Here is a 14,442-nt window from a genome sequence, read left to right on the forward strand (position 1 = left end):
ACACAAGGAAACAAATATCATGTATTTTATTTTTGTTTAATCAAAACTATTCAACATAGAACTTTTTTCTTTTCAATATAATAAAACTATTTTTGTCAATGAACTTCTCAAACAGTGCACAGTTGAGTGGAATGGACATGCAAAAAACAAAACATTTCAGATGTTTGTTGTTCCCCGAAAGTTACACTGATATATTCCTTTCAGATTATGTAGCTTTACAGGATGTCCACATAATTTCACATACAAGGTAGTGATGGGTAACTAAACCAAAAAAAGAAAAAACAAATAGTTTCTTCCACATTTGTAACAGAAAAGCTTTTTTATACAATGTTGTACCAGCCAGCTAATTACCAAAAGTCTGGTAACCATAACCAGCTGCATGGTTGACATGAGGAGCATTTAGCTGGTAACATTAGTAATTTCAACATGATGAACACAGCACGACTTGAGAACTTTGAAAACTTTGAGTACATCGCAGAAGGCTCGTTAACAAGAGATACAACTTCTGGTATCTTCTAATTACAAGCGCAGGTCACGACTGCAGTCTGCTACAAAACAGACTACCTCTCACTCTGCTGATGGTGAAGGGGAGGTGAGAAGAATCATAACAGAAACTCTCTAGGCACCTGCTTTCCTCTACTTAGCTTTGCTTGGCTGTTTCTTGCACTGACTCTACAGTCTCCGTGCTGCTGTCCTGCACCAGCTCTTCAGTCTGTCTATCGTCCTCTTCAGCCACCCTGACTACCGTCTTCCCTCTGGCATGGCCCTTCTCGAGCTTCTGAAAAGCCTGAGGCACCTGAGTAAATGAGAACTGGGCCTCCACAACAGGCAGGATCTGTGACAGAGCAGCAGAAATGGGAAATAATTAAAAGATCAGATTTACACATTTAGGCAGGAGTTCAATTGATTATGAAAATTAGTTTTGGCTTTTGTTTTAATGGCGCTTAAAAAAAAAACCCCATCAGGATAAGTATTGACAGTCTGTCATGAATGTGGCAGCTTGTGCAAATCCGACTCGTGAGGTAAGCACCATGCATTAAGAGCAGCAAACCAGACAAAATGAGTAACTGTCCAAACTTAACAGCACTGGAACCATTTCCACTTTCACATCTTAGTGAAGAGGCTTTTTTGCAAGTCACAAAGCACTGCAAATTACAGTGATCCCATAATCAAACCCATTATCAAAAAAGTTTAGTCTAGCAAATAACCACAAACTCCTAATGCTACAACATCGCTGCTTTCATAGTTGCAAGAGTGAAAACATGAGGGAGGGGTTTAGAATGTGATGAGGCTGGACAATCCTGTGCTAGTCCCAGAACACAAGCAGCCAGGCTTGTTATTGTGGTCACCATCTTTTGTCTTTAACAATGAATGAGGAGGGCAGTCGCGTCACTGGAAACCATCCACACTTCTGACTGCAAATAGGACAGAGAGAGCAGAGAGATCGTGCGTGTATGTTTTGTGAGGAGGGGTGGTGGGGCACCGGAGGTCATAGATTCCCGCCACTGGCCTGAGTTTGCTGCTTGCTGTAAGCCCCAGCACAAAAGGACAGAGGTCCCACACGCTTTTGCGAATGGCTGCTCAGCACTGTTTAAAAATCCATTCACCGTCTGATGGCGCCTGACTCAATCGCCCAGCAGCCAACCGTGCACAACACCAACCAACCAGCCAACCAGAATAGCAGGAATGTGATTCTGACTCCCTCACAAAGCCACATGGGAGCCTCGGATACAAACTCATAGGGAATCCATGGTATGTTCAGTATTCAGTGAGTTGCATGATCTCCATCTCTGCATAAATTCAACTCTCTGCCTGTGACGGATTTGCAAATTAGACATCACTCTAATTCTGTCAGTACAAATGGTCCTAAAAGGCAGGTGTGCATGATATGAATAATAAAGCCATATAGTACCTTCCCTGCATCTACCAGCTTGCTGACTTCATCCAGGGCAGGTCCATCTGGTGCATAAAATCCCCACCTATAGAAGACTCCGCTTGATAATAAATTCTAAGAAGAAAGCAAACGGGAGGCAGTAATTAGAAGTCAGGCTTGTCTGCATCTCATACACGAGTAACCACACAGAGTTATCGGTTAGGAAAAAAGAGAAGGAAAATGTAGAAAAATGTACTTTAAAAAATTAAGACCTGGATCAGAACACCAAAAAAGACAACTAAGCTGACTAAAACACACATGGCAGTTACCCTGACTTACAGTAATTAGCACCATAAGGATTTAGGAGGAAGAAACCGCATTTTGTATGAAAGGACTAATTAGCACTAATTTCCTGATAAGTTTTCAATAAACTACTGAAGGTTACTAAAAATGTTAAAGCACCTAATTTAAACATTTATGTTTAGATTAATGATTTGGTTTTGTGAATTTTCAGACGCACTGTCATGAATAACTGATGATGAGATGAGCAGAAACAGGAATGTTGGATTATATTAGCAGTGTTATTGTTCACATCTAGTAATACAATTATCATTTATTAAATTGTTGTTCTTAAAAAATAATACATAACTTGAAAGCTAGTATTTAGTTTTACACACACGGACACAAACTGGACCTCTGACCATCACATATCGCATGAATCTGAGCTACGTTTCTTTGAGTGATGCAGGATTCTGAGCACAAATACTTTGGTTGATGGCATACTAGTTTATTAGGGCATCTAAATTAAACAGAGAAACCACTAATGGTTTGTTTCACTAAGATTTTTCCTGCTATATGTGAAAAAGACCAGGACTGCCAGCTATGAAAAAAGGTCTGTAAAAGGTGCTCCAAATGTCTAAATAAAATTAGTGGTGTAATAATTCATTTAAAACAACAAAACCAAACATAACCTTGCTTTATACTTGATAATATTGTGTTATTATGTAAAACTGCTCTGGTAAAACCACCCTGATTTGCTTGTTAAAAACCAGACAGTTCATGATTGTTCAGTGCAGCTCTAGTTTGACACTAGAGGGCTCAGTTGCACAGATAAAAATGGCAGGCTGTCCAGCGTTGGGCACCGAGGGTGTGACTGATGCAGCGGAGCCTCGCCAAAGTGACCAGCTGGCTGCTCCCATGGACAAAAGGCCTCGGAGGCTTGGCAAGAAACACACAAACAGTGGTATTTGCCGGGAGGGGGGGGAAATGGTTGGCCACAATCTGAACAAACACCAAATACTGCTGGTTCAGCAGCAAACACATGCACGCACGCACACACACACTGTCTCATCCATTCTAACGCTGCCAGCTGTGCTGTCACCAGTGCCTACCCTGCCCAGGACAAGTTCACTCAGTCCCTAGAGCACCCTGTCCACCCTGTCCTCGTCTGTTCGGTCATGATCTTCATGACATGAACACCAGCTATTAGGGAAACGCAACACCACAAACCTAACACGCATGCAGGGACTCAAAGTGTTAATGCTATTCCATCTTCACCTGCACACAGCACATACAAACAGAAGAAAAAATACAGGCAGTGCAAAAATTTACTGTGACGCTCAGTCAAGTCATCACTTGACTTTTCCCCCCTCCCTGTGTCACCTCAGCTCCAATCCATATAATCAACTGAATGGAAAAGAAATATCCATGTCTTCTTTCCATGCCACTGAGGATCAAGTATGACATTTCAATTTGGAAGCACTGGCAGGCCACACCCAGAATAATGCCTTAGTGAGAAAAACAAACCTCAGTCCGTGTTACAAAAATAAACAACCTCAGTGGAAGCTTTTTTTTTGTGTACATCCACTTTTGTTTGAATCAAAAGTCAGTTTTACTGGTGTTTACCTGAATGGCCTTGCTCTGCAGAGAGAAACCAGCATTCAATGTACCATCCAATAGGCCCATAGAGTCGGTGTTGAGAAGTAAAGGTGTTACCAGTGTGACGTATTTTGCACCAGACCAGGGCTTTAGCAGGCCCATCGCCCACTCCTCTGTGTCCCCACCCACGCCGTCAAAAACAACGTCAAACCTTGAGGTGGAAAAAAGAGGCAGACAATCTTGTAAACATCTTGCTGGAAATGTGGTAAAAAAACAAAACAAAATTTACTTTTTCAAAACAAATTATCCTATGTCAGTACACTATGCACTGTGCTGGTTTAGCCCCTTGCTGGAATTCTAAGAAACCAAACCAAGCACTACCAATTTTGTTTTAGGGGCAGGAAAATAAATGAACCATCATCCACTCAGACCTTAAACCGTGGTTTCCATGGAAACTAGAAAGCGAGTCAGCGAACAGGTGTGCCAAGCTGATAGGAATATGTTTACCACATTTGGGTGTTTAAAGGGCGAAACACACCAAATTTAGCAAATCTAGATGAGTCCTTTTTAATTAACACGTTCACTGGATTGGCACAGACTCTAATGATACTTCAGTAGACACCAGCATTGGGACCAGTGAGCAACATTTTGCTCCAGCGTTTCTTTAAACACAGTACAATCTAACCACACAAGTTTCAATGTATACACTGCAGCTCTTACTTCTCCATCATTTCTAGTTGTTCAACCACATCTCCTGCTGTGTAGTCCAGCACTTCATCAGCTCCCAGCCCTCTAACAAGACCCACAGCGTTCTGAGAGCAGGTGACCGTTACGTGGGCGCCCCAAGCCTTCAACAGCTGGTGAAACATAAAGGATAAAAAACAGGGAGTATGCACACAGCAAGAGATCTTACTTTGTCAGGGTTTAAAAGGCATAAATATAGATACAGGCATAGCCAAACGAAGACACTCTGTCTTACCTGAATAGCAAATGTTCCAACACCTCCTGATCCTCCAGTGATTAAAACTCTAGGAGGAGAAACCCCAGCAACAAGAGGGTCATTCAATTACTGTGTGACTCATTTATGCAAAGCTACGAAAAGAAGTGGAAGCCTCAGGGGGTACAAAGGGATTTGCAGGATTGGAAGCTATTACGTTAGCGGGTTAGGTTAAATGTTTTGACGTTTGCAGGTTAAATGCGTTATTTTAAAACTCTTGTTGCCAATTAAAATGAAATGAAAGTGTTGAAATGGGTTTCGTTACATTCTGAGTCGACATGACTGGACTGATTTCTCAACAAGGAAAGAGCATATTCAATTCTCCAAGTCACAAACGAAAGACATTATTAAATCTTTTATAGCATTCAGGGGCTTAACACTTTTTTAATGTTTTTTTTTTAATAAGTATACATGGCAACAGGGTGAAATGAGCTCAACATAAAATTATTTTGGATCAGGCTGATTCTTGCCTTTTATTTGAAGAACTGTCTCTGCAAAGACCACCTCCATTGACAAGTGCAGACAGAGAAGTGTTGGCTACATAAGGAATGGATGCCGCCTCTATGTGGCTCAGTACTTTTGGCTTATGGGAAACCTGCAAAAATCAGCCACACAGAGAGTGTTAACAATGTTAGAATTGCATTCACTTGTAAACAATATTTTACATTTATAAACTTTGAGGCTGTGTCTAATCAGCACAGCTACTGTGAGGGCAGACAGCCAGAGTCGGAGAATAAATGAAGTTCAATGCAGCAAGAAAACACAGGGCAATTTGTATGTCCCTTTAATTGGTGCCACCGCAGCTACAGCTAACAAACAAACTTAATCCTAATTACATTTTACAGTGAAGGATTACTAAACAGGGTTCGCTTCTTCCGAACTTTTGTTTAATGTATTTTACAGTTTAAATAAGGGTTCTCAATGAACTTTTTCCATTAGTTTAAAAACAAACTGACAATAAAATTACTTTAATCTCAGTCTTTGTGTAGACACTAGTTAAATTATTCACAGTTAATTCTGAAAATGCACCGCCATCCAACTGCTGCACAGACTCTGCTCACCTCGTACTCTGTTAGAGTCACATATTCAGCCAGGCTGCCTTGTTTCCAAGGGGGAACAGCAGCCCACACCTGAAGACAAATATGACATTTAACATGCAGAACACAACTTAAATTAACCACCTACTCTCACTCTCTGAATCTGGTTAATCAGCTATTAGGGTCTCACACAACTGCTCCTGTCCTTTCTCATCATTAGACGTTTCCAAAGATATTTTTATACTGGTGAAATACAATTACTAGAATAGTGCATGTGGAAAATTTTACTGCTGTATTGTTCAGTGATTTAATTACATTCACTTTAAGCCAGATTTGCATAATTGCATTTCTCTCTGCAGGAAGACAGTAATGTAGATATGTGGGAGACAGCAGGGTCTCAAATTATTATGAGTCACACTGACTGGGAGACCAAGCAGAAAGCACTTGATCTTTTCAACAAGAAAATGTCTCTGAATGACTTAACTATGGAGGTGCATGTAAGTGGGCTAAGCAATATAACCATATTTAACTTTAGAAAAATTGTGTAACATCAGCAAATTTGCCTTCGCATTTTTAATATGGTATTTATCACTTCACATAAAATCAAGGGTGCCCAGTCTTTATGACTTTGACCCTCAGTCCATATGTCTATGAATATCGTGACTATATTATTATGCAAATAATATATTATAAATGTACAAGAACAAACAAAGCATTTTGCTTGCTTTGTGCACTTTCTTTTACAGTCATCTACTCAATTTCAAATTGCATTTGAATCTGACAAAATATTAAAAAGATCATCCTGTCTAGTTATTTTTCAGGTTGTCAGTTGATCACTAATAGACACTTATTGGCTACTTTGCATGGTACACCAGATCAATTGCTTGTTAAAGCATATAGCTAATCAGGCAGACATATGGTCCATGGGAGCAGCATATCAGTGCATTTATGCATGTAGACATGGTCAAGACAACCTGATGAAGTTCCCCATCAGAACGAGGAGGAAAGGATAATTTAATGGACTTTGGATATGACCTGGTTGTTGATGCCAGATGAACTGGTCTAAGCATTTCAGACACAAATTATCTATTGGGATTTTCCCCACTCAACCATCTCTTGGGTATACAAAGAATTGACTGAAAAAGATACATTTTTCAGTGAGCATCAGTTCTCTGGTCAAAACGTCCCTATTGATGTCAAAGAATGGCCAGACTGGTTAAAACTGATAGGAAGGCAAAAGTAACTCAAATCACCACTTGTTACAACCAAGGAATCCAGAGGAGCATCTCTGAATGTGCAATATAATGAACCTTGATGCAAGTCAGCTACAGCAGCAGTGGAAGACCACACCAGTTGCCATTAGATTAGAAAAAGGTTGCCTGGTCAGACAAGTCTAGATTTCTACTGTGGCATTCAGATTGTAGGGTCAGAATTTGGTGAAAAGAAGATAAATGCATGTATGCATCATGCCTTGTATCAAATGTTCAGGCTGGTGGTGGTGGTATAATGGTGTGGGGGATATTTTCTTGGCACACTTGGACCCCTTAGTACCAACCGAGCATCATTTAAATGTCACAGCCTGTCTGAGTATTGTTGCTGACCATGCTGATCCCTCCCAGCAGGATAACACCATGTCAGAAAGCTCACATCAAACTGGTTTCTTGAAAAGGACAAGTGTTCTTAAATGCCCTACAATCCAATAGTGAACTTTTGGGACGTGGTGGAACGGGAGATTCACATCATGAATGTGCAGTTGACAAATCTGCAACAACTGTCCAAGTCAATATGGACCAAAATCTTCAAGAAATGTTTCCATCACCTTTTTGAATTTATGCCACAAAGAATGAAGGTAGTGAAGGTAGAATGAAGCAACAAAATAGCAACTAATAAAGTATCTGATATTACGAAGTCACTTTTTAAGTGCACATGTACAACTTAATGCATTCCAAATGAATAGAAGAGGCACTAGAGTACAATATGAGAATATGGTAAATTTTCACTAACAATCTGAGAAAGCTTGTAGCTGCTGCTGATGTTGTAATAGAATGTGTTTAGATGTGTTTCTAATATTCCTTAAGAGGATGTCAATAAAGAGCACTAAACACTAACTTTAACATCAATGCAATGAATGCAGCTATAATATTATTGTCACTAATTTCCAGTACATCTTTTAAAAGACGATTGTGCAATGCAGAACCTACCTCATCTCCCAGGGCAAAATGGGTAACCCCAGATCCACAGTCCACTACTACACCAGACAAATCACGACCAAGAATGAGAGGAAACTCAGTGTCATTGTCCATCACAGATAATGGATCTCTTCTTAACTTCAGCAGTTTAGCCCCATAGCCACCTGAAATTGAGAATTTTCTTGGCTTATTGATGTAAGTTATTCGTTTCTTTGTTAATTATTAATTTGAGTTAGCAGCACTTACCCCTCATAGCTACATCAAGGGGGTTGAGACTAACTGCATGGACCTTAATCATCACCTCAGTGGCAGAACTAATCGTGGGAACGGTGGTCTCTTCTGTGTACTTCAGAACACCATTACTGCCATACTGATCAATGATCCATGCTGACATGCAGCCCTGCAGCCTTGGAGATGAACTGCTCATATTTCTTGTGAGACACACTCTGCACCCTGTCCTGGCTAATGTTTTAATGGATCCTGCTGCTGTCGCATTGAATAAACACAGAAGCCTGGTTGATGTCATAGCTCTGGCAGAAGCCATTCTAGTCGCCTTCCAGCTCACTGCTACTACAAGGTCAGGTTTCGATACAACATGACATTTAGGAGACTTCTCACCAAGCTACGTAGCTACACAGCTAGCATTAGCATGTCGAAGTTATCGCCGATCAAAACAAATGTGTAAAAGTGCAAAACGAATCAAATAATCAAGCGATAGCACATTCGTGCACTATTTTTATGTAACAGAAGTCTCAAAGAGCAACAGCTGTTACAATAATGAACAGATAACACACATCTCAGCAGCTGGGTACATAACAACATTACCAAATAAGCTAACCTCTGAACTCACAACGGCAGCCAATCAGTTTCCAGAACATCATGGCCACGTGACTGTCGCGCATTGCATGCCGGAAACTCGTGGCAAAACAATCCAAGTACTGCATCAAATGCAAGCATTTGCAGCACCGCAAAACGTTCTTTCTCCGGTTCCAATACCTTCTTGCTTTTTCTTTGCCCCCCAAAAAAGGTATGAAAGCACTGAATAGACGCTGACGTAATTTTTAACTTATTCAGTTAAATGTTTTCATAAACGTTTTCTTACTAATATAAAACAAGCATTTAATTAATTAATTAATTAATTAATTGAATACTAATTAATTAATTAATTAATTAGTATTCATTAAAGTTTGAACTGCAGCTTGATATTAGTACCATTTGTTTATCTCTTCATCATAGTTCCTAGAAAAAACAGCAGTAAACTAAAGGCTACTGGGCTTTTCAGTGTACTAGACTCCTATTATGTAATTTAACAATTCGTCTTTTTATGATGTATCGGGCACATTTAATTGTCTTTTGATTGTTTCTAAGCTACCTCTTGGCATGTTTTGGGTAGATTGATAGATTACCAGTTATCTATGTACGAAAAACACCCTTGTGCACAATGCACAATAATTATGTAATACTTATTTTGCTAATTTGAACAGGTAAACGGGGAAACTAATAAAATGCTCAAGACATAAACCACAAAGATCAGAGCCACCAATATATAAGTGGGTTACACTTTTGTCTAAAAAGCAAAAGGAAGAGGCACAAATCCCTCTTAGTTTGCATCTGTGAGTTTGGCGTAAACATTCCACCATGCGGAGCTACCTACTGTGGACACCTCTGGTAAATAAAGGAACAACTGAATGTGGCTTTATTAGTCAAAAGATCAGAACTTGAACTAAAAACGTTCCAGCACCTGTGACAGAACTAAACACTGAACCAGAGTATAGTCACTTTGCAAGAAATTATTTAAATATCAAATTAACTGCTACAGCACTGTTGCTGTTGTTTAGAAAAGTAGGCTGTAAGGTCCTTACCAGTTATATCCCTTTCTCTGTAATAAGAGTTGTCAACAAAGAATGAAGTCACAGTTTTGTGCTTTGCTTAATTGTGTGCAACAGTTGATGCTACACTGTGCATTATGATAATAATAATAAACTCAGAAAAAAGACTACAAACACCCTTACTTGTTTTCTCAAGCTTGGATTACATTTCTTCCTGATGAGTCTCATTAATAGCTCATTAATAACAGGCAGGAGGTTAGTGCAAACCACAGCGAGATGGGAGAGTGGGAATTACCTATTATTTTAAGCAGTTATGGATGTATTGACTACAATAGTCTAATGATGACATGGCCTGGTTGTTAAATCATATTAAATATATATATATATACTGGCTACGGATACCGACTACGGAACGGAGCAGTTGTCAGCCACCTCCTGTACATGGATGACATCAAGCTGTATGCCAAGAGTGAACGAGACATCGATTCACTGATCCACACTACCAGGCTATACAGCAATGACATTGGAATGTCGTTCGGACTGGAGAAGTGTAGTCGGATGGTAACAAAGAGAGGGAAGGTAGTCAGAACTGAGGGGATTGAACTACCAGAAGGCAACATTGCAGACATAGAGGACAGTTACAAGTATTTGGGGATCCCGCAGGCGAATGGGAACCATGAAGAGGCCGCTAGAAAAGCTGCAACCACCAAGTACCTGCAGAGGGTCAGGCAAGTCCTGAGGAGTCAGCTGAATGGTAAGAACAAGATCCGGGCCATCAACACGTACGCCCTGCCCGTGATCAGGTACCCTGCTGGGGTAATAGGCTGGCCAAAGGAGGAGATAGAAGCCACTGACATAAAGACAAGAAAGCTCCTTACCATGCATGGAGGGTTTCACCCCAAGTCCAGCACCCTGAGGCTGTACGCTAAGCGGAAGGAAGGGGGCCGGGGACTGGTGAGTGTCAGCACCACAGTCCAGGATGAGACAGCGAACATCCAAGAATACATTGGGAAGATGGCCCCAACTGACCGAGTGCTCAGTGAATACCTCAGGCAGCAGAAACCCAAGAAAGAGGAGGGAGACGAGGAACCATCATGGAAGGACAGGCCCCTGCACGGTATGTACCACCGGCAGATAGAGGAGGTGGCTGATATCCAGAAATCCTACCAGTGGCTGGACAAAGCTGGACTGAAAGACAGCACAGAGGCACTAATCATGGCAGCACAAGAACAAGCTCTCAGCACAAGATCCATAGAGGCTGGGGTCTATCACACCAGGCAAGACCCCAGGTGCAGGCTGTGTAAAGATGCCCCAGAGACAATCCAGCACATAACAGCAGGGTGCAAGATGCTAGCAGGCAAGGCATACATGGAACGCCATAACCAAGTGGCCGGCATAGTGTACAGGAACATCTGTGCCGAGTATAACCTGGAAGTCCCGAGGTCAAAATGGGAGATGCCCCCAAGGGTGGTGGAGAATGACCGAGCTAAGATCCTGTGGGACTTCCAGATACAGACGGACAAAATGGTGGTGGCTAACCAACCGGACATAGTGGTGGTAGACAAACAGAAGAAGACGGCCGTAGTGATCGATGTAGCGGTTCCGAATGACAGCAATATCAGGAAGAAGGAACACGAGAAGCTGGAGAAATACCAAGGGCTCAGAGAAGAGCTCGAGAGGATGTGGAGGGTGAAGGTAACGGTGGTCCCCGTGGTAATCGGAGCACTAGGTGCGGTGACTCCCAAGCTAGGCGAGTGGCTCCAGCAGATCCCGGGAACAACATCGGAGATCTCTGTCCAGAAGAGCGCAGTCCTGGGAACAGCTAAGATACTGCGCAGGACCCTCAAGCTCCCAGGCCTCTGGTAGAGGACCCGAGCTTGAAGGATAAACCGCCCGCAGGGGCGTGCTGGGTGTTTTATATATATATATATATATATATATATATATATATATATATATATATATATATATATATATATATATATATATATATATATATATATACATTATTAAGTATTATCAACCAGTTTTGATGGCACTTACAGCATTTATTGTCCTATACACAGCAGAAATGGCAGCAAAAATGGGAAGAAAGAGCTAAAATGCATTAGCTACAAAACCAAAAACCCATCAAATAGCAATAATAGCCTCTTATCATAAAAATGCAAGTGTACATGAAAAAATTATAACCTAATATACTTGAGAGGCCCACTCGACACTGAAGTGATTGTTGAGTGCTCCATCAGCTTGAGCCAAATGGGTGGAATACATGCCAGTGTAGAGGCCTAATGGAGAGCACACGCATCGATGTTGGAAACATAAAGCAAATGGGTAGAAGAGATTATCTGTTTATTCTTCAACGGCACACATGGGGGTATACTCTGGTTTGTTATGATGTTCAACAATCAGTTAGATTGATTACTTTCTTGTTCTGTAATTGCCTCTTTGGAGACCAACTATTATTTTTTCCGTTACATATTCTGATAGCACACTGGTTAGGTTTAGGGTTAGGGTCTAACAGGGTTACAGCAAATAGGCTGCCTTGCTTTTTACCATCAAGCTTCACTGTTTCTGCATCTGGGTTTCAAACTAAGTCCCCTCATAAGACACTGAAAAATAAAACAACAAAGTAGCTTCGTCAACTCGTGCTGTCTTCGTAACAGGCTGATGAAATGAATAGATAAAACAGATCACACTGCTCATGCAAGTGACACAAGCTGCAAAAATAATCAATGTTCCAGAAAGCGATGGGAGAGAGGTGAGAAAAGAAAGAACGAGGGCCTGTGGCTGTGCGATCATGATTCAGCATGAAACCAGGCAACAAACAGCACTGTCATTATGATCACAGCTCCCAGGGGAAAGAGGACACAGTGGAAATTGGGTGCTTTGTCTATGTTGGCTCATTATAGAGGGTCTGTCTAATGAATTATACTTTTGGCTGCTGCTCAAAAAAAAACTTCAAATCTGTGTTAGCGCAAGTAGAGGGTGCAATCTTTCATCTTCACAGAAACAATCACTGCTTAATTTTTGTTTCTTATGGGATGAACTACCTAAGACAAGTGTTTGCTCAGGCTTTGAGAAGGATCTGCTTTAAATTTGCATTTTCAGGAGGGTCATTCTTTCACAGAACCTCTGAGTGTAGCTTTTCTAGGCCTCCTTTCTATATTGGGACATGTGGCCTAAATCAAATGGTTGCTCTAAAAATTATTGCTTTGCTCTAATTTAATATAGTGATAGTTTAATTTTTAAACTAACAACACATCAACCCTATCTTTAGGTCATCTGTCTACCCGAGAAGTAGCTGTATAAGGTATGTATCTGTTTTTCTCTTTTTAAACTGCATCCCAGAGTCAGATAAATTAGCCTGCAGACAGACTTCCCGATGCTTGGCAAAACACAACTAAACAGTGAGCCCGTGGTTAGTTTGGGCATTAACGGCTCCTCGTTACTTGGATAGCGATCACACAAGCCTTATTCATTACCTGACAAACCAGCTCCGTCTGAGACACAACAGAGAAGGAAAAGAGGCCTGTGCACTTGCTGAGGTCTGAGATTATTTATAGAATGAACGACTGGATTCTCTCCTTGGTATCTGCTGCTTTTTTTTCTCAATAGGCCAGACATTAACGTTGTTGTAGAGGAAGCTAAATGTTATGCATACATTAAGCTTCTTTATCGTCCGTCCTAAATCTAGATCTAAGATCATCTTAATTGTACCAAATTAAATGAATTTTTATTTTCTGCCAGGTATAGAGTAACTTTTGTTGCAATGTTTACAGAAGTATTTGTGCTGTGTTTGATGAGCTTGACCACATGTTCACTCAAGGGATCTCCCTTTTTTATGACCACTCTAGAGGCCAAATTATGTGCAAGTTGACTGGGTTTTCCAGTTCATGTATCCATCTGAGTCACATCAGTGATGTGATGTATTCACCAAGGGGCCTGGACAACACACAGGGCAAACACACCTAAAGCCTGAAAGCTTGTTATCCTGTTTTAGGAATCCTGTACTCACATGAGTCTCACTGAAAGAAATGGAGTTAAGTGTAATCAGGAGACATGCTTTGAAAAAAAACCCAAAAAAACAGAATGAAAATCTCATGCAAGGCTCCAAAATCAACCCTCTAATGCTAAGTGTATCAAATTCATTACATGAGGTTTTGAGACCATTTAAACCTAACCCATGCAAATGTTTTTGTTTAAGCTAAACTGGCTGTGAGCAATAAATTGCACAAAAATGCAGAATGTTGCAAGAATTATACAAATTGTTGTTTATATATGCAAATGATATTTGCCTTCTTTATTTTAATTGGTTATAAGGTTCAATAAACACACATAAATTCTAGTTTCAAGAAATTGGAATTTTCTGACAATTATTTCATGGTTCCAGCGTTTCAGCCTAAGATTTGCACACTGTATTTTCACACATACAAATTAAGCATATATACATATACATATTGCACACAGTAATCCAAGGGTTTATGTTTTTACTACTATTAATTAACGAAAAATGACAATGAGGGCTCTAATGTCTATCTCACAGTAATCATGACACAGAGGATATGAGATGCATATCAACATATGCATATTCAAGTGCTGTTCACTGATATAGAACCCCCAAAGTACTTTTATTCTGACC

General features: G+C 40.6%; 1 protein-coding gene across 1 annotated transcript; it reads right to left on the reverse strand.

The window, feature by feature from the left end:
* Positions 1-11: 11 nt before the first annotated feature.
* Positions 12-8,836, reverse strand: LOC146558022 (NAD(P)H oxidoreductase RTN4IP1, mitochondrial-like). The gene is made up of 9 exons (XM_085245893.1): positions 8,221-8,836; positions 7,987-8,138; positions 5,810-5,878; positions 5,219-5,343; positions 4,731-4,779; positions 4,472-4,608; positions 3,779-3,962; positions 1,913-2,008; positions 12-835 (listed from the first exon to the last, which is right to left on the reverse strand). Exons 1-9 carry the CDS (start codon positions 8,516-8,518, stop codon positions 641-643), a joined length of 1,305 nt encoding a protein of 434 aa, XP_085102019.1. The 5' UTR covers positions 8,519-8,836; the 3' UTR covers positions 12-640.
* Positions 8,837-14,442: the final 5,606 nt, after the last annotated feature.

This window comes from Mchenga conophoros, linkage group LG15 (genome assembly GCF_057382185.1).
Source record: "Mchenga conophoros isolate Kocher_MC1m ecotype Shallow Benthic linkage group LG15, M_conophoros_male_GT1.1, whole genome shotgun sequence".
Lineage (NCBI taxonomy): Eukaryota > Metazoa > Chordata > Actinopteri > Cichliformes > Cichlidae > Mchenga > Mchenga conophoros.

Bases quoted from the DNA above. Each gene is read 5' to 3' on its own strand.
- LOC146558022 (XM_085245893.1), bottom strand. From the start codon at position 8,518: ATGGCTTCTGCCAGAGCTATGACATCAACCAGGCTTCTGTGTTTATTC. The intron at 8,139-8,220 runs GTAAGTGCTGCT...TCTCAATTTCAG, and splicing joins CCTTGATGTAGCTATGAGGG to GTGGCTATGGGGCTAAACTG. The intron at 2,009-3,778 runs GTAAACACCAGT...CTTTCTTCTTAG, and splicing joins TGCAGAGCAAGGCCATTCAG to AATTTATTATCAAGCGGAGT.